The following is a 27,918-nucleotide window of genomic DNA, read 5'->3' on the forward strand; positions in this document are numbered from 1 at the left end:
TTAAGAAAGTAAAACAAGGAAGATCAAAAATAAACAGGTGCCAAGGACAAGCCAGATTTTAAGGAACTTATGATGGTCCTGGCACTTGGGTCTAGTTTGAAGATAATGATCCACAGAATCAGCAAGTGCAAATTTTTTTGGGCGGTAACCTAGCTGATTACATGCCTTGTCTATTCGGAATGTGTGAGTTACAGTGATGTTCCACACCTAAAAAGCAAAAGAACAATTAATAGTGCTTCAAATATACAATTAATTTAGGTGCCACTATTAGAACAGATATATAAATTAATTGGTGGGGTGACTGAGCTGACACAAAACACAACAACAGAGAGTACAGTGCATTCAACCAGACAGAATCTTTATAAATACAAACCAAACAGAATTGCCATAACCTAGCGCAGTCTGGCTATGCCTTCCTCCAGTTCTGCCATGTGCCTTTGGCTGGGGGAACCAGGAGTGTGTGGCACAGAACTGGTATGCCATCGCTACACCACTTGGGGATCCCCCTATGCAAAGCTATTCAGCCCAGCTTGCTATCCCCTGTGTGTGTCACTGGAGCTAGAAGTTGGTGCAAAGTGAATGTAAAAGGCCAGCAAATCAGAACTGTAGCAGTTTACACTCACTTTACATAGGTTTAAGCCAAGGATGCAAGGGTGGAAAATCAGGCTACTTGTTTCTTTCCACATAGCAATACCACATTGATCCACTAGATGACACTATTATAAAACACACACACACACACACACCCTACCTAACAGAGTCCCTCTCTCATTTTAATAAGTATCAGCCCTCTCCAGCCTGTGAATAATATTGATGTTTAATTGTTGTTTCTATTCTTGAATCTCTTTCTAAGCGGTTTATAAATCAGTAATTAATTCTGTCGAGTGAAATGTCTCTCTTTTAAAAAACAAAATAAAAATTTAAACAGATTTAACATTAAAAGGCCAAATCCTGCTTAATTTGCTCATAGTCCCACTGAAGTCATGAGAGCAAATTAAACAGGATTTGGGCATATCTTTTAGAAAAAAACATCCAATATTGATTTAAAAATTGCCAGTGATGGAGAATCCACCTCCAACTGTTGGTAGGTTGTTCCAATGATTGGAACCTCCACACTGCTCTCATAATCCCCTGCTCTCTGGCAACATTTACACAGGCTAAAAAACTCGGAATAATACTGTGGTGAATCAGGCCCAATCTCCCTCAACAATCTGTGCATTAACTTCAGATGATACTACGTCGACATATGTATAGGAAAATAAGTGTTTAATTAGAATGGCTTCATTGTGATATTTTATAAAATTTAAAATAGCTATCATACTAACATTTGAAAAATCAATCATAAACCCTGAGCCCTATGCGTGGGTGGGTACGGGTGTATCTTTGCCTCTATATATTGCATAATATATAGTAATGTAAAAGATAGACATTTATCATGCGTCATTCTTAGCATCATTAATGTTTTGGCGTATGTATTGATTCATGCTGTGCTCACTGGGTGTGTTGAGATAAGGCAGTAAAGCAGGTCACATTCCAGTGCATTTTGACACTGACACAGATTGAAACTGACCTACCTAGAATGAATCTTGATGAAAGGTGCTTCACCTCATCTTTTTTTTAAAACTGTCATTACCCAAAAAAGGTGCTTAAAGGCAAAAAGTATATTTAAATTATATATGGGCTCTAAATAACCAAGATTTTCTTTTTAAAAACACCTGATATCCTGTTGAAGCCACTCACATTGCCCAAGTATTGAAAAGATCTCAGGATAGTGGTTCATGTTACATAATGCAAAACTCCACATTATAAAACGGCAGCCAAATTCTGCCCTTGGCTTCTATTGCGTAAATGAAAACCTCCTCTTGCTTCCAAGGGCGGGTCTACGCTATGGGGGAAAGTCGATCTAAACTACACAATTTGAGTTACGTTAGTAGCGTAACTCAAGTCGATGTAGCTTAGATTTACTTACCGCAGGGTCCACACTGTGCTATGTCTAAGGGAGAGCGATCTGTGGTCGATTTAATGGGTCTTCACTAGACCCACTAAATAAGTGATCACCAACCGGTCAATCACAATCGACTGGTCGATCCTAGAGGATCTCCCAGTCAATTGCGATCTCCGGTGGGGCTGCCGCTAACACAGGCTCCCTGCCGGCCCCACACTGCTCGTGGAAGTGACAAGCGTGGCCCCAGAGGTGGAGGGGGGGGCAGGGGTCTCCCTCTGTGCGCTGCTCCTGCCTGCATGCACCACTCCCACAGCTCCCATTGGCCAGGAATGGGTAGCTGTGGCCAATGGGAGCTGCGGGGGCGGTGCTTGCAGAGAGGGGCAGCGCGCGGAGCCACGTGCCGGCTGCCCCTCCCCCAGGGGCCGCAGGGGTGCATTGGCCCCTTCTGGGAGTGGTGTGGAGCTGGGGCAGGCAGGGATCCTGCCTTAGTGACAGCCACGCTGCACCACCAACCGGGAGCCGCCGGAGGTAAGTGCTGCCCGGTGGGAAGCCGCACCCCAACTCCCAGCCCCACTGTGCAGAGCAGCCTGGCCCCTCCGCCTAGGGGCAGGACATGCTGGTCACCTCGGGGAGCAGAGCAGCGCAGAGCTTGGGCAGGCAGGGATCCTGCCTTAGACCCACTGTGCCGCTAACCAGAAGCTGCCCGAGGTAAGCGCCTCCCGGCCGAAGCCTGTAACCCAACCCCCTCCCCCAGCCCTGACCCCACTCCCGCACTCCAAACCCATAGGGACCCCACAAAATCTAATAGCCCCGGGACCACAGGAGAGTTAATCTGGCCCTGGTGATACTACCCCTCCTGTGGAGTTTCCTCTAGGAGGGAGGAAAATTGTATGCAAAGCCTCCCCTAGAAGAAAAAGAGGGTTTCTTTTGGAAGCTCCTCCTGGATACAGTGGAGATGGTAAAATTTTTCTGATGGAATGTTTTTTGGTTAGAAAACATTGATTTGTCCTATCATATGATATTTCATATCCTATTAGATTATGACGTCATGCCATGCCATAATATAATAGTAAAATATTTAGACTTTTATATTATAAATTATAATAGAATAACAGTGAAAATAATAATGTAAAAACAAAACTTTTAGATCAGGTTAAAACAAAAAAAAAAAATCTCAGAAATTTCATTTCATGGGAAATTTCAAATTTTCAACTTTTTGTTCCGATTTGGGGGAAAAAAATCAAAGGGTCAGCATTTCTCTTGGAATGGAAATTGTGAGTTTTGACCAGCTCTAAGTTATGGTATCTGCTGTGGATACAGTCTCCATATCTTGCCTGTCCCTTTCCTACTGCTAGGGACTCCTGGTCTGCAGCTGCCTCTAGAACCTCCCTTTAACATGCAGTTCCATAACAGGGAGTGGCTCATTGGAAATGATAATACAGCCTATGGTCCGTTTTATCTCTTATGCGGATTCCCTGCTGGTTGCATGCAGGATTATGCACTTGGCTCTCCTGTACTCCCTGACATGCCCCCTCTGGCCCATCTACTCTCAAAGTAGGAAAACAGTATGGAGGGCCTTCTTGGGAGGGGACTGAGATGGGGTAGAAAAATGGTGTTACAGAGGTGACAGACTCTCTCTGCCCCTGCATAGAAAAGTGGGGATCTATATGCAGAGAATCCCCTCCACACATGCATCCAGAGGAGATGTTCCCCACCATTGATATTAAGTGTTTCTTGAGAACTTTAGCCAGAGACTTTATAAAGATGAATATGTATGCATTTATACTTTTACCTCATTTCTGGTCAGGAAAGGTGTAAAGCTAAAAACTGGTTTCAATGCCAGGTGAAGGCATTCCATCACTGTGGCTGTGAACAGAAAGTTGCTAAAATGAGATAACAATAGTAAAGTGAGCATAACATAAGGCTTGTCTTTGCTGCCAAAAAAGCCATGTTTTTTTTACCTGGGGGTAACTAATGTGCATGAGTTCTCAAGAGATTAAAAACACAAGTGAAGACAAGGTACATTAGTTTTACCGTGAAGTAAACTCATTGAGGTCAACCCAATGTGGGGTATAGGATGACCTTAGTGAGTCTAACTAAAGCACCTTGTCTTCATTGTGTTTTTACCACAGGATAGCTCACATATATTAGTTACCCTGAAGTAAAAAACCTAGCTTTTTTAGCAGTGAAGACAAGCCCATGGTGATGACAGGTGTTGTGGGTTAGATCCTGTGTTTGTTGCACACCCACTGACTGCAGGGGTTGCTTTGGGTTTGCTACAGAAACAGGATCCAAGGTTTTGAAAACAGCATATAATTTACAGAATATTTGATGAACCCAAAGATATCTTATCTCCTTTTGTAGAGAAGTACTTATTATACGTTTATAGGTATTACATAATTCCAGCTAGTACAATTGCACAATTATTGTAGGAATTGCACAAGTTTAAATCTGTATATTCCTTTTATAGAACTGCTGGGCAGATTATCCGTGGCAGTGGAAATAAAAGATGAAATGCAAAATAAAATAGCATAATAATCTAATACTTGTTTTACTTTTTACCTGCTATATAAACGAGGAAAGCAGGCATAGGTATCCACGGCTTACTGTAACCTAATTTTTCAAACTGGGAGGGATTTAAAATAAAAGAGAATAAGAACAAAGTATTCATACTAAATTGGGTCAGTGCAGCAAGAATATGCAGAAATAATTACTGACAAATTATAAATCTGAACTTTCCCCCAGTTCAGCTATTACTATTTTTAAAAAGGTTTTCAGTTGAATATCCCTATGCCTGCCAACACAATTAGATGATATAGGCAGATGATATAGGCAGAGATATCTATTTTAAAACAATAGAGGACGTGAGAGGAGTACATTTTTTATATCTTTAGTATTCCTGAAGTTTCTTGCATTCATGTTCATGGGAGTTTTGCTTGCACTACAGGGTGTGCATAATTATGAACTAGACTGCTAATTATGAAAATATCCTGATGCTTCTGTTTTATGTTTACAATGAAATTTAAGGGCATGATTTCCCATGACCTTGCATCTTGAGGAGTCATTTACAACAAAGCAGTCTCTACCATAGTGCTTCCAAATAAAAATGGTAGCATTTTACATGCACTTTGGACAACTTTGCACAGTGATAAATGACTACACAAGATAGTGAAGAATCAGGATTTATAGCTTTTTAATTAAATTAGCTCATAACAATAAAGGGCCTGACCCTGCATTCCTGCACATCTAAAACTCCTATTGAAGCCAATGGGAGTTTGTCTTTATGAGCTATCATTTTGCTAAAATCTGTGAGAATACAGGATTGGGTTCTGATCTGATAAATAGAAATGTAGAACTGGAAGGGACCTCGATAGGTCATCTAGTCCAGTCCCCGGCACTGAGGCAGGAAAGTGTTGTCTAGATCAGAGGTGGGCAAACTACGGCCTGCGGGCCACATCCAGCCCGCGGGGCTGTCCTGCCCAGCCCCTGAGCTCTCGGCCGGCCCTGGGCCCTCCCCTGCTGTCCTCCCTCCCCTGCAGCCTGCCCTCAGCTCACCATACCAGCAGCGCGGCAGCGTGGCTGGCTCCAGCCAGGCGGCACGGCTCGGGCAGATTTACCAGTGAACACAGGGTGCCCTGGGCATGAGACCCCCCAACAACAGGGAGCCCTAGGGCCGGGCACTCGGGCAGCTTAGCACTGGTGCAGCCCCCGTGGGGGGGGGGAGGGGCTGCACTGCGGGGGCAGAGGAGCAGGCGGGCAGTGCGGGTGGCGGGAGCGTGGGGAATTTGGCTGGAGGACTCAGGAAGAGCACCGGGCGGCCGCGCAACCGGCTGGAGAGAAGTGGCGCTTTGAAGGGGAAACCGCCGCTTCTCTCCGGCTGCGCGGCTGCCCCTGCTCCTCCTGAGGAGGGGTGGATGGGGGGGCGGTTAGGGGCAGGGGGTCCCAGGAGGGGGGATTGGATGGGCCGGGAGTTCTGAGGGGGGCAGTCAGGGAGCAGGAAGTGGGAGGGGGCGGATAGGGGGCTGGGGGCAGGCTGTTTGAGGAGGCACAGCCTTCTCTACCCGGCCCTTTTTGCAACCCCGATGTGGCCCTCGGGCCAAAAAGTTTGCCTACCCCTGGTCTAGACCATCTCTGAGAGGTGTTTGTCTAACCTGTTCTGAAAAATCTCCAATGATGGAGATTCCACAGCCTCCCTAGGTAATTTGTTCTAGTCCTTAACTACCCTGAGAGCTAGGAAGTTTTTTCTAATGTCTAACCTAAACCTTCCTTGCTTCAATTTAGTCCCATTACTTCTTGTCCTGTCCTCAGTTGTTAATGAGAACAATTTATCACCCTTTTCTTTATAACAACCTTTTATATACTTGAAGATTGTTATGTTTCCCCTCAGTCTTCTCTTTTCCAGACAACAAATCCAGTTTTTAAAATCTTTCCTTATCGGTCATACTTTCTAGATCTTTAATAATTTTGTTGCTCTCCTCTGAACTTTCTTCAATTAGTCCATATCTTTCCCGAAGTGTGGTGCCCAGAACTGGACACACTACTTCAGTTGAGGCCTTTATCAGTGCTGAGTAGAGTGGAAGAATTACTTCTTGTGTCTTGTTTACAACACTCCTGCTAATACATCCCAGAATGATGTATGCTTTTTTGCAACAGAATTACTTTATTGACTCATTTAGTTTGTGATCCACTATAATCCCTTGATCCTTTTCTGCTGTTCTCCTCCCTTGGCAGTCATTTCCCATTTTGTATTTGTGAAACTGATTATTCCTTCCTAAGTGGAGTACTTTGCATTTGTCCTTACTGAATTTTACCCTGTTTAAATCAGACCATTTCTCCAGTTTGTCAAGTTCATTTTGAACTCAAATCCTGTTCTCCAAAACATTTTCAGCCCCTCCCAACTTGATATATGCAAAATGTTTAGGTATACTTTCTATGCCCTTATCCAACTTATTTATGAAGATATTGAATAGAACCAACCCAGGACAGATTCCTGTGGGATCCTCTCAATATGCCCTTCCAGATAGATTGTGAACCATTGAAAATTACTCTCTGAGTATGCTTTTCCAGCCAGTTGCGCATCCACCTTATAGAAGGTTCGTCTGGGCTAGTGATACTCAGACAGGCTTGCGAGCTGCAAGTGGCTCTTTAATGTATCCCTGCAGCTCTTAGCAGCACATGATATTAAAACACTGTGTGATTTATTAACCAATCTAAGTTATTAACCAATCAGGATGTTTTTACTATGTTATTAACGTAGTTGATAAAATAATAATACTTGGTCAGTCAATTTTGCTGCAAGAACATTATATATATATATATATATATATATATATATATATATATATATATATACATATACATATACACACACACACACACACACACACCTTATGAATTCACACTACTGTGGCTCTTTGAGGTAATGATCACTAATTTGGCTCCTGAGCCACTGAGGTCTGAGTATCACTGGTCTAGGATATATTTATCCAGTTTGCTTATTAGATTGTCATGTGAAACAGTATCAAAAGCCTTACTAAAGTTGAAATGTATCAAATATATTTATATATTTCTTAAATATATCAAAGTTTTAAGTTTTGCTTCTTCAGGTAATTACTGTGGTATTGGCTTCATGTAGCTGATACGTTCTTTCTAGATTAGTTATATGCTCAAATCCCATACACTGTATTAGAACTAAACATGTGTATAGTACATACTAACGGAGTTATCCATTCAGAAAAGATGACTTTCTCGCCGTCATGTATGTAATACACCTGACCACTCTGTTAAAGAGGCAGAGAAAAGGCAGATTAGAAACATAATACTGTGCATGGAGTGACATTTTCTTTTTTATCTTTTAAGACTATCTTTCTTCATTTTGTAAATAACAGCAAAATAATTAAAAGCAAACAGATACAAATACATACAAATCAACAAGCAACCTCCATTGGAACTAATTTTGATCCTCATGTAAGTTTCACACATCTGTAAATTCACTTAAATTACTGGAGTTACTCATGATTTATTACACTGATATATTAAAAAAAGAGCAGAGTCAGGTTCATTATGTTTAGGACTTCTACTACGATGAATTTTATCAACCTAGTTGTCATAGCATTGAGGTTTTTCTTTATATTTTTGTAGGGGCCAAAATCACATTAGACATGATGAATTCACCAGAGTTGGCAATACTGACATGTTAGTTAACACAACTTCTCGATTTCATGTGCTCTTTGGCACTTCTTCCTGCTTTAAAAACAATGGCATGTTCTTTAATGATTTTACCTATGTATCATTTTTTATACGAGGCGCATTAGTGACACTATAATTAAAATTTCCTATGGATTTATATTAGAACTCCCTATATTCAGTCCATAACATTCTGAATATTTCATTTAGTGAGATGAAATTTGCCAGATGTCATCTCAGAATAAAGGCAATTTTTTTTGAAAGTTTGAACAAATACACTTCTGCTGTTCTCAATTAATAAGAGAGTGAAAAATACATTTTCCCCATATGTGATGTGGTTTGCAGATCCTACTCCAGGGATAGGCAACCTATGGCACGCGTGCCAAAGACGGCATGCAAGCTGATTATCAGTGGCACTTACACTGCCCGGGTCCTGGCCACCGGTCCAGGGGGCTCTGTATTTTAATTTAATTTTAAATGAAGCTCCTTAAACATTTTAAAAACCTTATTTACTTTACATACAACAATAGTTTAGTTATATATTATAGACTTATAGAAGTGACTTTCTAAAAACGTTAAAATGTATTACTGGCACGCAAAACCTTAAATTATAGTGAATAAATGAAGACTCGGCACACCACTTCTGAAAGGTTGCCGACCCCTGTCCTACTCTATACCAGAGCAAGGCCTGGGCTAGTGAGGCCCCGCCCCTCAACAGCTGCAGGGCATGCTCCAGTTTAAATGGGCACTGGTAGGCCAGGAGAAGGAGTTACAGGCTGTACTAGGAAGTGACGCTGATGCCTAGAGCTGTGGGATGAGTGACTACAGAATTGGTATGGCCACTTGGGAAACGGTGATCCATATGCCTCTCCTGGTTGGAGTTGGGAACTCTCAAGAGGCCCCAAAGAACTGGACATTGTCCACCCTGGCAGACTAAGCTGTTACTACTAAGATTGTGACTACAACCAAAAGGGAGGTGCCACAGCCTGATAGGAAGTGACCCAGGTCAGGAAACTGTGGAGTAGGAGGACCTAGGTCCCTCTTCCCTGCTTCCACACCACTGTTGTGACAGAAGAGGGGACACACAGGAGGGACTGAGGCCCACCGTATATGGCCCAGCAGGGCCCTGTCCAGAATGAGCAGACTGCAAAAGAACTGTGGCGCCACTGTCTGACCCCTACGCCAGCTGCCTATTGGACTGATCAGCTACACCACATAAAAAGATTACAACTTTTTTCCCCAACAAATTCAGCACTGACATGATATAGAGTAAAAAAGTTGAAATTTGTCAGTGAGAAGTTTTTTTGAGTGTTAGCATGAAACTAGATTGGATTTGACTAAGTTATGCAGGTTTGAAAAATTTCAGGGAGGAATATTCTTTTTATCCGTATGTGTATGTCAAGTGTCTCAAACCCTATTATGCCAGCTTTGCAGAATTATCAAGAACCTACTAGCCAGCCCAGGAAAAACATCTACTAATCCATACTTAAATAAACACCAACACACTGTCAGGTCTCGTGGGACATGAACCCAGTTCTGTGTGGGTCCAGGAAGTCATCACACTCCAGTCCTCTGGTGGCAGCTCACAGACAGCAGTTGGGACCAGAGTCTATGAAGCCCAACTGGGGCACAAGCCCTTCCCTTATTCTCTGACTAAGAGAGGTCCAAGGCTCCTTGTTGGGCTGCAGCCCCTATTTAAGCCAGAGGAGGAAATAGGAAGTTTGTACAAGTGAGCTTCACCCTGCCATGGGCCACTGGTATGGTGTTTATCCGTTCCTGCCTTCTGATCTTGACCTCCTGGTATCCAGTCTTGGCCTGACTGTTAGTAACTGACTCCTGGTTCCTACCTCTGGTTCTCTCACCTGATCCTGACCTCCTGGTATCCTGACTTGGCCTGACTCTTGGTAACGGATTCTTGATCTCTGACCTCCCATTCATCTCTAGATTCTGATCTCCTGGCTTTCCAACCCAGCCTGATTCCTGGTAATTGGCTCCTGGTCACTGGACCCTTTGCCCACACCCACTGCTAAACCCTCGGCCAGGCTGCGCATGCCTCAGCCCTGACATACAAAGAGCTCCCCCTTCCTTGCCCATATAACCACACACGTACCAGATAACACCACCTCCCCATTATTCAGCCCTATTCAAGCCCCACACTCCATGTGCTCGATGTATACCTCATTTCATCCCCTTCCTCCTCAACACTCAATCTTCATTCAGTCACCCACCAGCTGCACCTCAGTAACCCCTCCAGTCTTTTACTACCAACTCATCAGTTCTCTACCCACACCAAACTGATAATTTTCTTTTCTTTACCCCACAAATTCATCAGCTCACATTCCACAGTCTATCTGTACTCCCCAAATTCAACAATTCTCTTCTCTCCTCACTCCTTTCTCTCCAAATTGATCAGTTCTCTTCCTTGCCTCACTGTATAGTAGTCTCTTCCAAGCTGCACAAGGTACTTCAGCCCCTCCAAGTTGGGCCCTGACATTGCTACAGTAGTTGCCTGAATAACTTCCCCAAAACTGGGGCCCCAAGCCTTCCCTTGGTGGCAAGAAACTCTCCTTCCCTCTGGTTGCACCACTTGCATCATCACTTCCAAAAACTTGGGGAGGTTTGAAGGGTTGATGTCTATAGCCTCCCTCACTTATAGGGTGACCAGATGTCCCGATTTTATAGGGACAGTCCCGATTTTGGGTTTTTTTCTTATATAGGCTCCTATTACCCCCCACCCCCTGTCCCAATTTTTCACACTTGCTGTCTGGTCACCCTACTCACTTAAGGGGTGGCCACTGTCACTGTTGGGATTTCTACCCCTCACTGGAGGAGAGGGTAGAGGGCAATAGAACAGGGGTTTTCTGGAACTGGGCCTTAACTAACTGGGGGTGAGAATAAAACAACCTCATCCAGAAGAGGTGGAGCCTAGAGGAGCTGCTGATCTTCCCTTCACCATAGGCCCAGGGCAGGGAACACTCCGAAGAACCAGGAGGATTCATATGGGGTGACTGCAGCTGTTTCTACAGTAGCTCAGCTGCTGAACTGAGTCAGAAGGAGAGGTGCAATCTATGAGCCTGACTATGCTGGAGCTGCCAGGCAGTGAGAGTGCAGCAACACTGTCAGGTGTGTAATGGTTCATGCTCTTAAGATTTTTGTCACCACTATAAGGGATAGAAATTTAAGTAAAAATATTCAGAAGTGTTCTCTAATGTTAGGTTTCAGAGTAGCAGCCGTGTTAGTCTGTATCCGCAAAAATAACAGGAGTACTTGTGGCACCTTAGAGACTAACAAAATTTGTTAGTCTCTAAGGTGCCACAAGTACTCCTGTTATTTTCTCTAATGTTGAATATCCACATTTTTGTGAATGCTGAGCATGTACAAATTAGGCCCAAAAGGTTTCAGATTGGTCAATTAAAAATGTACACATCTAGAATCAAAGCATAAAAACTTTGATTCTAGAAAATTTGATGATTGCCATATTCACTTGGGGAAGATTCCTACTCAAGCTGGACAGGCAGGAAACCCTACCTTTGCAAAGCTAGCTTACAAGAAGAAAAAGATGTGACACAAAAATATTAACAAGATGAATGTGAGTTGCATTTACAAAGATGACATTTTGCATGTGGAACTGTACAGTTTGCACATGCAGTACTTTTGAGAATTTAACCAATCGACTATTAGACACAGAGTTTGATCTAAAAGCCACAGAAAGTGACCCATATTTTAAATTGTTTACTTACCGCTATATAACCCTTCTCAGGGGTGAGAGCTTCAGCAGCTAAGAGATGAGCTTGTACAAGATTTCCTACATGAACCCAGTTCATCTGAGTTTTGGGATTTCCAAATTGGAAGTTAAATAGCCCTCTTTGGATATTCTTCTGTGGAAACAGACAGCATGTGCAAAAGACTGAAAAACTAAAAGCAATTTTTTAAAGTACACCTCTACCCCGATATAACGTGACCCGATATAACACCAATGCAGATATAACACGGTAAAGCAGTGCTCCAGGGGGGTGGGGCTGCGCGCTCCGGTGGATCAAAGCAAGTTCAATATAACGCGGTTTCACCTATAACGCAGTAAGATTTTTTGGCTCCCGAGGACAGCGTTATATCGGGGTAGAGGTGTACCTGATATAAGCAGAGTCAGAATGAGCTCTCCCCTGATATCTGGTGGTGAGCTGTGGAAAAGGACTTCTCGTTTGCATGGGCACACCCACCGTGCCTAGCATGATGGACTGCTTGCCCAAATGGTCACTTTGGCTGCTGTGGGATCCCCAGTCTCATTGTTATTGGGGCAGGAGTAATAAAGGGTTATTATCCTGGTTATGTGAATCAAGGACAGTAGAACTGTACTTGGCATTTTATGACGGAGGGACTCGCCCTCAACTAAGTAGCACTCGCTAGGCAAGGGACATGGGTTCCAGAACTCAGTGAATTGATAGAAGCTGGGGATAGGTATGTATACTTGGTAGTGTGGGTGCCTTCTGAGGACCCTAAACACCACTTACTACTCCTCTCTTCACTGTGCAATAACAGAGCTAATTTTGACTCCATTAGGAGGCTTATTACATGCTGCAGAGCTGACATCACTGATACCTAGGTCTAAGTATTAGATCTACTTTGGCCTAATGGTGCACTAGCACAGAGGCTCCCTACTACCTACTACTACCAGCTGAAGTCACTAAAGAGCTGAAGTTACTAAGAGCTGTGTTAAGGGGGGGGGCCCTGAAGACAAGTTGGTGAGTGGCTAACGGAGTGGATGGCTGACAGAGCAGATAGCAGGGTGGCTGGCGGTGAAGGCTGCAGCAGAGCCCCATTGAGAGGCATGGCAATCGGCCATCAACCCGAGCAGCGAGCATGTAAGATGCCCCCCACCACACCTCCCCCCACTTCCACCCAGGCTGGGAGGTAAACTCTGCAGAGGAACTTCTGAACTCTGGGGGCTGCACTGACCAAAGGACAGAAACTGTGGGTGGGGTGACCCTTGGGTTGCTGAACTTAAGACCCTGAGGTGAAAAGGACCTGCCAAACTTACTTGGGGGTGGGTCTTTTGCTCATGGTTTGTGTTATGAATCCTGTTTGTGCTGTTTCCCGAACATAATGCCGCATTGTTTCCCTCCTTTATTAAAAGCTTTTGCTACACTCAGACTCCTTGTTTGCGAGAGGGGAAGTATTGCCTCTTAGAGGTTCCCGGGCGGGTGATAAGTAATTGTCCCAGGTCACTGGGTGGGGATTTGAGCCAGTTTTGCATTGTGTTATTGAAACAGAACCCCTAGATACTGAACCCGGCCCTTGTTGCTGCCAACTCTGATGGGCAGAAGGGTTACACTTAGATGCTGGAAACCTGCCAAACAAACTGTGGGGCCACTGGATGATCGAGGCACTAAAGGAGCACTTGAGGAATACAAGGCCATTGTGAAGAAGCTAAACGAATTCTTTGTATCAGTCTTCACTGCAGAGGATGTGAGGGAGATTCCCACACCTGAGCCATTCTTTTTAGGTAACAAATCTGAGGAATTGTCCCAGATTAGGGTGTCAATAGAGGAGGTTTTGGAACAAATTGATAAATTAAACAATAATAAGTCATCAGGACCAGATGGTAATTCATCCAAGAGTTCTGAAGGAATTCAAATAGTTCTACAGTATCATAACTGTGGTATATAACCTATCACTTAAATCAGCTTCTGTACCAGATGACAGGCAGATAGCTAATGTGACAGTAATTTTTAAAAAAGGATCAGAGGCAATCCTGACAATTATAGACCAGTAAGCCTAACTTCAGGATCAGGCAAAATTGGTTGAAACTATGTTAAAGAACAGAATTAACAGACATATAAATAAACATGATTCGTTGGGGAAGATTCAACATGGCTTTTGTATGGGAAAATCATGCCTAACTAATCTATTAGAATTCTCTGAGGGGATCAACAAACATGTGGACAAGGGTAATCCAATGGACATAGTGTACTTAGACTTTCAGAAAGCCTTTAACAAGGTCCCACACCAAAGGCTCTTAAGCAAACTAAGCAGTCATGGGATAAGAGGGAAGGTCCTCTCATGGATCAGTAACTGGTTACAAGACAGGAAATAAAGGGTAGGAATAAATGGTCAGTTTTCAGAATGGAGAGAAGTAAACAGTGGTGTCCCCCAGAGCTCTGTACTGGAATCAGTGCTATTCAACCTATTTATAAATAATTTGGGAAAAGGGGTAAAACAGTGAGGTGGCAAAGTTTGCAGCTGATACAAAATTACTCTGGATACTTAAGTCCAAAGCTGACTGCAAAGAGATCTCACAAAACTGGGTGACTGCGCAACAAAATGACAGATGAAACTCAAATGTTGGAAAATGCAAAGTAATGCACACTGGAAATGGACATAATTCCAATTAGCGGTTACCACTCAAGAAAGAGATCTTAAAGTCATTGCAGATAGTTCTCTGAAAATATCCACTCAATGTACGGCAGCAATCAAAAAAGATAACAAAGTTAGGAACCATATGAGGAGAGATTAAAGAGGCTAGGACTTTTCAGCTTGAAAAAGAGGAGACTAAGAGGGGATATGATAGAGGTATATAAAATCATGAGTGATGTGGAGAAAGTGAATAAGGAAAAGTTATTTACTTGTTCCCATAATATAAGAACTAGGGACCAAATGAAATTAATGGGCAGCACTTTTAAAACAAATAAAAGGAAGTTCTTCTTCACACAGTGCACAGTCAACTTGTGGAACTCCTTGCCTGAGGAGGTTGTGAAGGCTAGGACTATAACAGGGTTTAAAAGAGAACTGGATAAATTAATGGAGGTTAAGTCCATTAATGGCTATTAGTCAGGATGGGTAAGGAATGGTGTCCCTAGCCTCTGTTTGTCAGAGGGTGGTGATGGATGGCAGGAGAGAGATCACTTGATCATTACCTGTTAGGTTCACTCCCTCTGGGGTACCTGGCATTGGCCACTGTCGGTAGACAGGATACTGGGCTGGATGGACCTTTGGTCTGACCCAGTACGGCCATTCTTATGTTCTTATGGATAGATAATAAAACAGAATATATCATAATGTCACTATATAAATCCATGATACACCCATACCTTGAATACTGTGTGCAATTCTGGTCACTCGATCTCAAAAAGATATATTAGAAATGGGAAAGGTACAATGAAGGGCAACAAAAATTATTAGGGGTATGGAATAGCTTCCATATGAGGAGAGATTAAAAAGCCTGGGACTTGTCATCTCTTTTCTAAACTGAACAAGAGGATATATGACAGAGGCGTGGAGAAAGTGAATAAGGAAATGTTATTTACCCCTTCACATAACACAAGAACTAGGAGTCACCCAATGAAGTTAAAAGGCAGCAGATTTAAAACAAACAAAAGGAAGTACCTTCACATAATGCAGTCAACCTGTGGAACTCATTGCCAGAGGATGTTGTGAAGGTGAAAACTATAAAAAATTATAGTTCAAAAAGATGATATAGGTCCATCAATGCTGTTAGCCAAGATGGTCAGGGATGCAACCTCATGCTCTGTGTATCCCTATGCCACTGACTGCCAGATGCTGGGACTGGACGACAGGGCATGGATCTGTGACTGAATGCACCCCTGTATTCACACCCTACACACTACTGTAATAATCTTTGTACAAAATATGTCTTATGAGGTATCATATGAAAACTAATGACTCACTGGTCAATAATATGATGAAAGTATGTAGCAACATTATATGTAAAGTTATGAACATAGACTGAAATTCAGACATGGCATGCTTTGTATGAAATATCACAACCATATACAATTGATGAATATGGGGGTTACAGGGTGCTACTTTGAGGTCCAATGCATCACAGTGGTTATCAGGTAATCTGGCATGTGGCTAAACCTGTTTCTCAAAAACAAAGGACAAGGCGATGCCAACTTTGTCATCAAAGTTGATGGGCAATCACCTGTCAAGCGGCCATTCTTCAGCAAAGAAGGGGGGCTGGAACAGATCAATCTACATTTTAGCAAACAACAGCATGGAATCTCTGTCACTGCAAGACTCCATGACTCCAACCTCACAGTGGGAATTAATTTTATCTAGGGGTGACTCTCAGGAAAATGCATTTCAAAGGGTGATCGGGCTATACAAATGAGGGGCAAAAACACCCCCAGGGACCTCTCCTTATCTATCTCCCTTTCTCTTTTACCTAAAACGACAAAGGAAGCAGCCATTTGACTTTGGGAGAGATCCTGATCTGAAATTTCATCAGCCCTGTCACTGAGATCAAGTCTAGTTTGTTAAATTTTAGCACTAGAAAGCATTTTATCTTTATTTCTCTTGTAACCATTTCTGACTTTAATGCCTTGTACTTGTACTCTTAAAACCTCTCTCTTTGTAGTTAAATAAACTGGTTTTATTCTTTAATCAAAACTAATCCAGTGTTGTTTTTAAACTGAACTGTAGCGGTAACTCCATTTAAAGTAGCAAACTGTTGTACACTGACAGGGACAATGGACCTCCAATATCTGGACTGTCCAGGAGAGAGCTGGTCAGTGAAGAATAGATGTTTTTGGGGGAATATCTGGGTCCAGGAGTGTATTGGGGTCATCCTGTAAGTGCTAACCAAGGCTTGTGCAAGCCAGAGTGTGACTAGAGGGTGCTGGCAGGCTTCAGCTGTACACACTCAGGGTGTTATCTTCATGCTGGAAGGCTGTGAGTGGCCCAGGTGAGAGCTACAGCAGCAAAGCACTGAAGGCACCCAAGGCTGCTGGGCAGGTGATGATACAACCCCTCACTGGTCTGGGCTGCACCCCAGAATGTGACCAGATTACTTGATAATTGCCCTGTTCTGTTAATTCCCTTTGAAGCATCTGGCATTGGCCACAGTCATAAGACAGGATACTGGGCTCGATGGACCATTGGTCTGACCCTGTATGGCCGTTCTTATGCATGAAATAACTGCAGGAAGGGTGTGATTTGCTAAGCAATGTGATTAATTTAATTAGCCATTGCCTAAAAATCAAATGTTTGCCTCTTTAAAAAAAAAATCAACATCTAAAACTTGACATCAGGAAGATTTAACTACAGCTATGTGTCATGGCTATGGTCTGATTAAACAATAGTAAAATATGATTTCAGGATTTTTCGGATAATATTTGACGCTGAAGTTAAAGTGCTTACTCAACAAAACAAATAATGCATAATAACCAGTGATGCAGGCGTAGCCCTTTCTCCACAACACTAGCCCAGTTTTTGTCTTTCATCAAAAAAACGTGTTCATAATTTTCATTCCCATCATCCTCCAGTTATGCTATTTGTCAGCTTGCATCATGTGGTTAGTCAACAAAGGGCTCTTGAGGGACTGTTTAGATCAGTAACCAGGATACTAGCTTTTGAATTGTTTAGACTTAAACAGTACAGGTACTCTAATATTGGCAATGCACTTCAGAGCTGATAATACAATACATACTAATACGCGTGGCAGGTGTTTTTGCTCTTTTGGTCCATAGATGCCTGGTGGGCGAAGAACACACGTATGGAGCTTATTGCCTCCTAGGAGATATAATGAAATGTGATTTTTCAAATAGTTTCCATATCAGTACATGACAGGTACACTTCATATGCTGTTTATATTTTATTTAGCAAAATATAAGAGGGCCAAACACACTGGTCCCTTTGTAGTAAATTCTCTTAATCGTCTTTTACAATGTGAATTTAATACTCATGAAATGTGCTGGCTTGTGAGTCCTGAAAACTGAAATCCTCTGACCATAAAATACCTGCAATATGAACAGCATCTTACAAATTTCCCTACCAATATACCCCTCATACCTAACTTGCACAGAACATTGAAAATCACAGTATCTAATACAACTAGCTATATTCAAACACCTCCTCTGATCACAGCTGTAGCAGTATCAAAGAGCTAGAAACAGTTTCTCAAGCAACCCGCATCCAGATCAGTTAGTTTTGACCTTAAAAAGTCCTAAACCTTTAAATATCTCATAGAAATCAATAGGCAGCCTGTGCACTCTACTGAGAACAGATATGATGTGCTTTCTATATGAAACTACTTATAAGTAACAGATACTTTCTGCACTAATAGTTCAAGTCGTATCCCCATGTAGAGTACATCACAGTGGTGTGTGTCTGAGCTCACAGCAATGGATAATGGTAGCAAGGTCTGCCTCTGATAGAAAAGATCATACACTGCTTGTCTAGTGTAGATTGAATAAAGCATTCTTGGCCACAGCTGCTATCTGTGTACTCAGGATCTGAGAAACTAACATAACTCAGAAATTGAAAATCTAAGTAACAAGCATCTGTCTGCCTTCTTCCTTATCTGTTGCAAGTCATCTGTAAGCCCTAATGACCCGTGAGGATGAAGCTGGTGGAGAGAGTGTTTAGGGGCCACTGTGTCTATAGTGAAGCTTAGTGGGACTGCTGGCATGAGTATATGTGGATATGAGTAAGGAATGCAGGCTCAGAGCCTATATTTGCAGTAGAATTTATAAACATTTTTAATTGACTTGAAGAAACAAGGTTTTAATTTTCTGAATCTTGGATTATCCCTTTTCCCCTTTGTGTCTCTTGTCCACCTGAATATATATGGACACTGAGATTGGACACATTAATTGAGGGAAGAAAAGACCCCTTTATGTTGTTCATAGTTTGTCATACATTAGTGATATCAGAAAAGTAGAATTTTATATGTACCTTTTAATGGGGTTCCATTAGCTGCAAGGATCATTTGCTCTGCCATTGCTTTGGTTCTAGAATAATGATTAACCTGCTGAAAAGAGAGAGTGCAAATATAATGAATTGCCTAACTATATTGCTACATTGGTAAATAACACCTCTGATAACATTTCAGTAAACTTGTACATCTATTCAGCTTGCAAACATCACCTCAGTAAAATCTTCTCAAAACATAAGATGTGGAGAAATAATTTAGGGTTGGAGGCCTAAATAATCTGTTTATGATAAAAGAGACAGGTTAGCATTTTTGGCTACACAAGTTTAGATTCCCAGTAAACTGAGCGCAGCTCTCTTTTAAATTTCTATTTTTACTTATGATATGCTTCAAATATATGCTTTATGATTCCAATTATTCTTTGGCAAGGGAGATATTTGTGATATAAATAACAGGATTGTGAAAACAATAGGGTAGATACATATTGATTAAGTGATTTTTCATTTATACATTTACACATGCCAGATTTCTCATTAATCTTAAAATGTAAGTTGCTTAACTAGAGTATAGACTTGAAGGGCTCAACTCTCCCATGTGCTGGGGCAGCTCTGGGGCAGTCTGGCTGCACAGTGTGCCTAAAATCAGCTTCCTGGAGGACTGCCCCAATGTAGAGAAATCACAAGGTGGCAGAGTGTTGCCATAGTGGTTCCTATATGTCCCAACTCACAGCTGACATTATAGGGGCATAGCTAGGGAAAAAGGGGTGTGACTGGGGCTCCTTTACATTCAGCGGCTCACAGGCTTTTGAAATGGCCTCTTAGGGGTAGGAAGAGGCTGATGTAGGAGCTACTATAGAGTCTCTACACGACCTGAGGTTCCCACTGAAATATAGCAGGTGGCACAAAGGGAGGAAAAACCACTGATAAGCCCCCTGCGTAGCGTTCCTTTGGTACAAAGGAGTCTGCAGCACGTATAGAACCAGAAAGAGTGGTCACTTACTTAATGGTTCTTCGAGATACATTGTCTGCATAGATTCCACTTTTGGTGGTGTGCATGAGCCCCATGTGCATACGGTTGGATTCTTTTTTGAATAGCAGTGTCCATTGGGGCCACACATGCTCCTTGAGAGACCTCGTGACCCCTGTAGTTAAGGGTATAAGGAGTAGGGAGGCCCCAACTGCTTCTCAGTTCCTTTGCCAATAAAGAATTCCATATAGCAGGATTCTGAATTAGCAGGTATGGAGGGCTGGTAGTGGAATCAGCGTGGACAATACATTTCAAAGAACCACAGTTACCGTTTTTTCCTTCTGCAAGTGATTGTCTACACAGATTCCACTCTGGGGGTAGGTCTACACCGCAATTAGACACCTGCAGCTGGCCTGCGCCAGTTGACTCAGGCTCATGAGTAAGGCTAAGAATTTATCACAGATATTTTTAGTAAAAGTCACGGACAGGTCACGGGCAATAGTGAAAAATTCACGGAAGCCCCTGACCTGTTCCTGACTTTTACTAAAAATATCCATGAAAAAATGGGGAGCCTGGGCAGCTGCGGGTGGGCTGGGAGCTCCAGGGGCCCCCTCTGCTGGTGACTCCAAGCTGCAGGGGTTCCCCCGGCGCCTGTGGAGGTGGAGAACTCCAGAGGTTCCCCCTGGTGCCCATGGCGGCCAGGAGCAGCAGGGGGTCTGCCTGCCACCTGCAGTGGCTGGGAGCTGCGTGGGGCTCATGCCGCCTTGGGTAGCAAGGGTACCCCGCAGCTCCCTGCCTCCATAGGCGGCAGGGGACCCTGCATCTCCCAGCTGGCACTGGCTGAAGTCACAGAGGTCTTTGGAAGTCACGGATTCCGTGACTTCCATGACCTTCATGACTAAATCGCAGCCTTACTCATGAGGCTTGGATTAAGGGGCTGTTTAATTGCAGTGTAAACATCTGGGCCCAAGCTGGAGCTTGGGCTGTAGAACTCTGCGAGGTGGGAGGGTCCCAGAGTTCGGGCTGTAGCCTGAGCCAGAAGTCTACACTACAATGAAACAGACCTGCAGTTTGAGCCCTGGGAGCGCTAGTCAGCTGGCACAGGCCAGCTGTGGCTTTTTATTTGAAGTGTAGACATATCCTTGGTGACTAGCAAGCAGTATCTCATCCTCAGAGACGGGTAAAAGGAGTCCTACTTAAAGATCGATTGATGGATTGTTCTGCCTAAACTTGCATCTAATCTAGAGGCCTGCACAAAGGCATAGTGAATGGTAAAATTATGGACTGATCCATGGTGCCACCAGATATATCTCAGACATTGGGATACTGTTCAAGGAGGCGGTAGAAGCTGCCTGGGCTCAAGTAGATTGAAACAATGTGTCCAGGAATGTCTGTCTTAGTTAATTAGTACATAGCAAGTTCATATACAGTCTAACACCCATTTAGTCTCTGATGGTATTGGTTGTCCTCTCATTGGTTCCACAAATGCAACACATAGTTTATGTGTGGCTCAAATTGATCTAGTCTTGTCTATATAAAAGGGCAATGTTCTCACCGAAATCCAGGGTGTTTGAAGTTTTGCTTTGGCTGATGTGAAAGTTCGAGGCTGGAAATTAGGGTGAAGCCTGGGAGTGAGTTTGTTTCTAAGGAGAGCCTGGCATAAGCTCCTGAAGTGGCATCACATGCCCATCATTTATGGGCTTTGCTGTGTCACAAGATGGACAAATCTTGAATCCTGGAGATTTTGGGCCTAACAGAGGGATGTAGCCCTTGGGAGAGAGGGGAGGCAGGAGGTGGCAAGGAAACCTATCAACGCCGCAAGCAGCTAGATTGGTGATATATATAATTTTTTTAAACCAATGGGTTAACTAAAATGTATCAAAGTGAATCTAGGTAACTAACAATAACTAATCTTTCTGTAGATGAAGAGACACAGGCTCTGTGGGGTTCTGTCTCATAGCCATGGGTGCTAAGAAGGAACTGAAAGGCAATTGAGGCTGCCCCACCTCTTATACCCTTGGCTACAATGGTCACAAATAATCCCAGGGCTCAGGCACAGCCTCTGTGGACACTTCTATTCAAGAAGAATCTGATCTCGCATCCATGGGGTGCATGATCACCACTAAGATTGGAATCCGTGTAAACAAACAGTCAAAGAAGAAGAGGTGACTCCTAAACACATGAGGTGTTCTGAGGCCAGGGAAGAAGAGCAAGCAATGGGAGTGGCTAAGGCTCAAGGAGCTCCAGATTCCAGATGGTGAACATTCCCTCAGAGACAATAGCAAGTTGGATGAAATTAGAACAGTCCCCAGGCTACTCTAACTTATACTTGGGCTGGGTAGAGAATCAGGGAGCCAAAAGACTCCTTGATGGCCCACTGCAATAAAGAATCTTCCCATTATTTTCAAATTCAAATTTTTTAGTTTGTTTATTTTTGCAAGATCCCAAATGTGCTTACTTATGGATAAGGACTGAATAATTGATCACAGGCCACTCTTAGAATAATCTCACAGCGTTTAAGTCAGAACTCTGGCAGCAATAGCTACCTCTACCCAAAGACAGATTGATACTAATAATTTAAATAAATGCCCTCTATAGAAGCTACTTTGGAACACAAATACAGTTTCATAAAGTTGGACATCAGTGCTTTGCTGTGGATCAAGCGGACAAGGTCTGTTGCAAAGTAAAATACCTTTTCTAGTGGAAAATATGGTACAGTTTCCTCATCTCCTTCTTCAATGGGATTCCCTCCAAACACCACATTCACCGTACTAGTATATATCAGCCTTGGGATATTTCTTTGTTTGCAAACTACAATAATATACAAAATACATTATTTTAAGAAAAAGGGAAGAATATGAAAATCCACATGAACCGGCAGCGAACATTTTCTTGTTAAAGACAACTACTGCAAACATAAGAAGGGCAGTCTTTCAGTTTTAGCATTATTTTAAAATTAACATAATAGCTTTTATTCATATAGAAATATTTCATTCAAAATATCTCTTAGTTAGTGTCTATATAACACTTTGAAAATGGAAAGTACTATATGAATGCTATTGTTATTACCAAGTGCTTTACAAACTACATACATGCAACAATCACATCACCACTGAATTTCAGTCACTAGTTGGTGAGGGGTAGTTATTTTTATGAGTACACTTTGATGGAAATAGAAAGCCCTGCTGTATTTCAGTAACATCACATTATATATTTTTACTGTGTATGATTGAGTTAGAAAAGGAGATCAATATGCACATGCATGTGATCATATGGAATTATAAATGACCTGCATCATCTTTTCTTATGGACTGTAGTTCTCCCTGCTGAAGTCACCTTAGCCCATGCTTGAGCATTAGGCAGCTTTGCTAGTAGTGCTGCTTCTTCTTCTAGCACATCTGGCCTGTATCCCTGCCACCTCCTTGCTTATTTGTACACACCTCCATGAGGTTATCTCCATTTTCATCTTCTGAGAACTTAAGTGTGATAGGAAACAGAGATGTCTTCCCAAATGTCTCAGTGGAAAAAAGTTTCCCAAACCATCGTCTCAGGGATTGAGGGAAAAAGGTGGAGACAGCCTTCCAAGTGTTATGAAGGAGAACAGAATGCTCCTCAACCTTCCTTTTCCAAAGTGCTATGGAGGAAAACTCCACCAAAATATGAGAGAGAAAACAAACAAAACAAAACAAAAAAATCTTTGGCCAAATGGGATTCAAATCCACCATCCCTAATATTACAGCTGACTCATTAATCCCTTGTGCCAGTGTTCTGGTTGGGTTTGAGGTTTCCACACTCCATTTTTGTATGTAGGAACTCTTATGCAGACACATGCATGGGTACACTAGGTAGTGCAGGGGTAGGCAACCTATGGCACGTGTGCCGAAGGCGGCACGCGAGCTGATTTTCAGTGGCACTCACACTGCCCGGGTCCTGGCCACTGGTCCGGGGGGGCTCTGCATTTTAATTTAATTTTAAATTAAGCTTCTTAAACATTTTAAAAACCTTATTTACTTTACATAGAACAATAGTTTAGTTATATATTATAGACTTATAGAGAGAGACCTTCTAAAAACATTAAAATGTATTACTGGCACGCAAAACCTTAAATTAAAGTGAATAAATGAGGACTCGGCACACCACTTCTGAAAGGTTGCCGACCCCTGAGGTAGTGTGTGGGGATTGAACAGCCAGAAGCATGGTCCAGCTGTGTTAGTAACAGCACCACTGCTTGGCTGCCCACAGGCTGTGGTGACAACAGCGGGGAGAGCAGCTATCATAATAGTGACTGACAAAATAGTTACGTGGTTGCAAATATATGGGGGAAAACTCTGCCTTTTGGCAATGTGTACTCTTGGTAAACTACCAGCACATGAGAAATTTCAGCGTGTATGTATCCCCCCTAATTCTTGCTCCATTATAAACCTATGGAGACGTGACTCTGCAAATTCTGTGGCTCCAGAGATAGTTTCTGGTTGGGGCTAAAGAGGGAAATATTTGGAATATTTCAATTGATATGTTCCTTGATTCATTCTTGGCTTTGCTTACCACTTCACTTCAGCTATTTTTGCTCCAGGTAGACATAATCTGCCGTGAAAGAGCGGGACTGTGCCTGGGCAATAGGCAACACAAAAGTGGGTAAAAATTAATCCTGCTTTTGCCTTTGCTGTGAGGGCAAAAGCAAAAATAATTTTGATATGTACAATATAGTACGAAAAGCCATATCAGCAGAAACTGAACTGTTGTCATTTTCCTGAGATTGTTGCTAAAAGGACAAAATATAATGGAAAAAGCCAGGATTTCATTCCAGATATCCTACTCACAGGCCAGTGCAAAAAGCAAATTTTCCACATAAAATATAGTAAGAAATACTTTAAATATATCATAATTATGTTACTTTAGGGCTTCATTCTGCCACTCTTACTCATGCTGAGTAGTGCCTTACTCTGTGAATAAGGATGGAAGAGTTGATCTTTGTCTGCCAAATCAATACACTAAAAACCTGAAGTGAATGGGAGTCTTTTCCACTGACTTCAATGGGCTTTGGATCAGGTCCCAAGAAGGAAAATCTAGGTACATACCATCAATGACTACTTTTGTTCCATTGACGTTTATGGATTCAAGCTTTTCTTTCTTTTGTAGCTAGAAATAGAGAAGTTGTACAATATCTAATTAATTAAACAATTTAAGTTCACCACACAGCTTTGTAATTGCCAAAAACGAATGCAGTTATATCTGCTTTGCTACTTATTTTATTGTTTTATTTTCTTGCAAACCTCACGTCTATTTTTTGCGTCCGTTCATGTAAGTAAAGTTTAAATTAAAAAAAGGGGATGGGGTGGGAAACAGATCCCAAGGCCTCAATTATCTGTTCGGCCCAAGGTATGATTGGCATAGAGATTTATACACGTGTGTGCTTTCCCATATTCTGGGGCCTGGCCATGGCCTTGTCCTGTCCTTCCCCCATCCACCCTGCCCAATAAACTAGAAGCCTCAGGGTTGCTTTAATTAATCTTTAGTACAACATTCTGATTATTTTGGGGTTTGCACTAGGTTAATGACTTGGTGCTTAGTATTTAATAAATGCCTCCTCATTCCCTAATTAGATTATTTAACCTTTATAAATAACTTTGGCTTACACTTTCAACTAATTTAATTTAATCACATTAATCAGAAGCTTAAATTACTTGTAGCTGTGGGCTCAACATTTGTTTTCCACAAACATTTAAATGAATAAAATTTCACATGTATAAAAGTTTTAATAAATATAAAAAAAAGTTTGTGAATATTTTTTCCTGTCATTTACCCACCTTTATGTGAACAATATACTGCTACTTTTAAAGGTTCCAGAGAGAAAAACAATAAGAAAACTACTCACGTGTTCCAGACCTGACATTCCATATGAAGCCACATGAAAAACACAGTCAACCCCTCCACAAGCCTTGAATACTGCTTTACAATCCCGCACATCACCCTGTGATAAATCAGAAAACAATAGATTTGGCCAGAAAGGTATCATTTATAATTTTTCATATAACTAATAATTATTGTTAAGAAAAATCTAAAAGTAATTCTGCTGCCGTTCACACAATTGCTTTGCTAACTAATATGCAATAGGCTTTTACAAAACTGTGCAGAAAAGTCCCTGATAGCGTATTTCATTTGGGACAATAAAAATGTGTATACTATGGTTTGATTGAATGGTATTATGTTTTTCACACCTGGTCCTGTAGCCCTTATGATAGCAAAACTAGTTTGACTTGAATTGGAGTAACATGTGTCTAAGAGCTGCAGGATTAGGGACCAATTCTAATAAGTCACAAGAGGGAGGGTTCAGTGATTTGCAGTGTTGCCACCCTGAGATAAGAGTGTTAAATTTTACTGTATTCATAATAGATTAGACATCAAATCTCAGCTTTTGCAGTTTATTAAAACATATACAAAATCTGGTCTCCAATAGGTTATTTTAAACATGTTTCTGTTAGTTAGACATTTGCTATTTAATTGACATAAATGCTAGTTCTGTGCAAAGTTTCAGGGTAGATCATATCCCTCTAGATGGATATAAAAACAAACATGAAATTTCTATGGCAGGGTGGTGAGATTTCAACATCAGATGTGACTCAGACTACTATCATAGAGCTAATAAAATAATATATCTTGCACCTCAAGTTCTCAACGCATTTCACAAATATGATTTTTTTTAAGCTTCTCAACACCCCATGAGTCAGATAAATAATTAGATCTAGCCAGTTTACAGTTTAAGTGTAGATACACAGAGTGATGAAGTGAAGTGCCCAAGATCACACAACAGTTCCAGTGCCAGGAATAGACCATCCAGGCATTCCAACTTCTAATCTGCTACTCTAACCACTAGATGAGAGCATCACCCTTCCGTGATTAGTTCATATATATGCTGCAATTTTTTTTTTTTTTGGTTAAAATGTGGGAAAAATTCTGTTTAGTGGATTCTGACAGCTTGATCCTCAGATGGTGTAAATTGGCAGTGCTCCATTAATTCTGATGAAACTAGCTGATTTACACCAGCTGAAAATCTTGCACATACTTTCTAATGAGGTCTTTGACATTGCTTATGACAGTTCTGTGTTCCATGAAAACTGCTGAGATGACAACTTGCTGTTGTACACAAGAGTAGAACAATTCATTTAATTTGATTGTTGTTAAAATGTAATTTTACCATACCAGGAAATACATGGCTCCATTAGGAACTTCCCATATAGGCTTTTGTATATCAAAAAGAACAACAGTGATTCCCAATTTGGTGAGAGCACACCCCAGGTTGTATCCAAAGTAGCCTCCACCTCCTGTCACCAATGCCTTCGCGCTTTTAAGATGTGGTCCAGCTTGTCCATTCAGTCTGCAGTCAGATGATTGGTTCCAGTGGGGCAGTACCTCATCAGCCCTAGTTTGTATCATGTTTACAGATTGAGAGTCCATTTTGAAAACTCCTTCACAGAGCTCTGGGGTGCAGATAATTCCACTAAGTTTCACATTACAAAGCTCCATTCATGACTGCAAAGGTTTTCTTTATCTAACCTGTTTAGAAGGCATAAAGATAAATGATAATACTAGTTGCAGGATTTCCAGATATAAAGAGTAACCAATATAAATGCTCATTGATATGTTCAGTGTTAGTCGTTTTCTTTTTCATCACAAATTTCATGTGAAATGAAAAGAAATGCTGGCATTCTGCAAACATTGCACAATAACAGCTTATCAGTTATAAAATATTTTAAAAAATAGTTTATTGGAAATATTGTACCCTGAAAAGGTTCACAATGTTTGCATATATTGATGTCCTATATAAATATTAGCATAGCATAAAAGAAAAAAAATGGATGAGTTTATATTTGATCAAGACAAAGGCCTGGTCTACATTATGACTTTAATTCGGATTTAGCAGCGTTAAATCGAATTAACCCTGCACCCGTCCACACAACGGAGCCATTTATTTCGAAATAAAGGCTCTTAAAATCGATTTCTGTACTCCACCCCGACGAGCGGAGTAGCGCCAAAATCGATTTTGTCATTTTGAATTAGGGTTAGTGTGGCCGCAATTCGATGGTATTGGCCTCCGGGAGCTGTCCTAGAGTGCACCATTGTGACCGCTCTGGACAGCAATCTGAACTCGCAT

General features: G+C 41.9%; 1 protein-coding gene across 1 annotated transcript; it reads right to left on the bottom strand.

The window, feature by feature from the left end:
• On the bottom strand, positions 1-27,290 carry LOC112109979 (putative short-chain dehydrogenase/reductase family 42E member 2). Its single transcript, XM_024204741.1, has 11 exons — positions 26,967-27,290; positions 25,642-25,737; positions 24,845-24,905; positions 22,459-22,577; positions 18,824-18,899; positions 17,577-17,659; positions 11,872-12,009; positions 7,660-7,725; positions 4,508-4,571; positions 3,738-3,811; positions 1-207 (listed from the first exon to the last, which is right to left on the bottom strand). Exons 1-11 carry the CDS (start codon positions 27,288-27,290, stop codon positions 1-3), a joined length of 1,308 nt encoding a protein of 435 aa, XP_024060509.1.
• Between the last annotated feature and the right edge of the window lie 628 nt (positions 27,291-27,918).

This window comes from Terrapene carolina, unplaced genomic scaffold (genome assembly GCF_002925995.2).
Source record: "Terrapene carolina triunguis isolate 2854851 unplaced genomic scaffold, T_m_triunguis-2.0 Scaffold93, whole genome shotgun sequence".
Taxonomy (NCBI): Eukaryota; Metazoa; Chordata; order Testudines; family Emydidae; genus Terrapene; species Terrapene triunguis.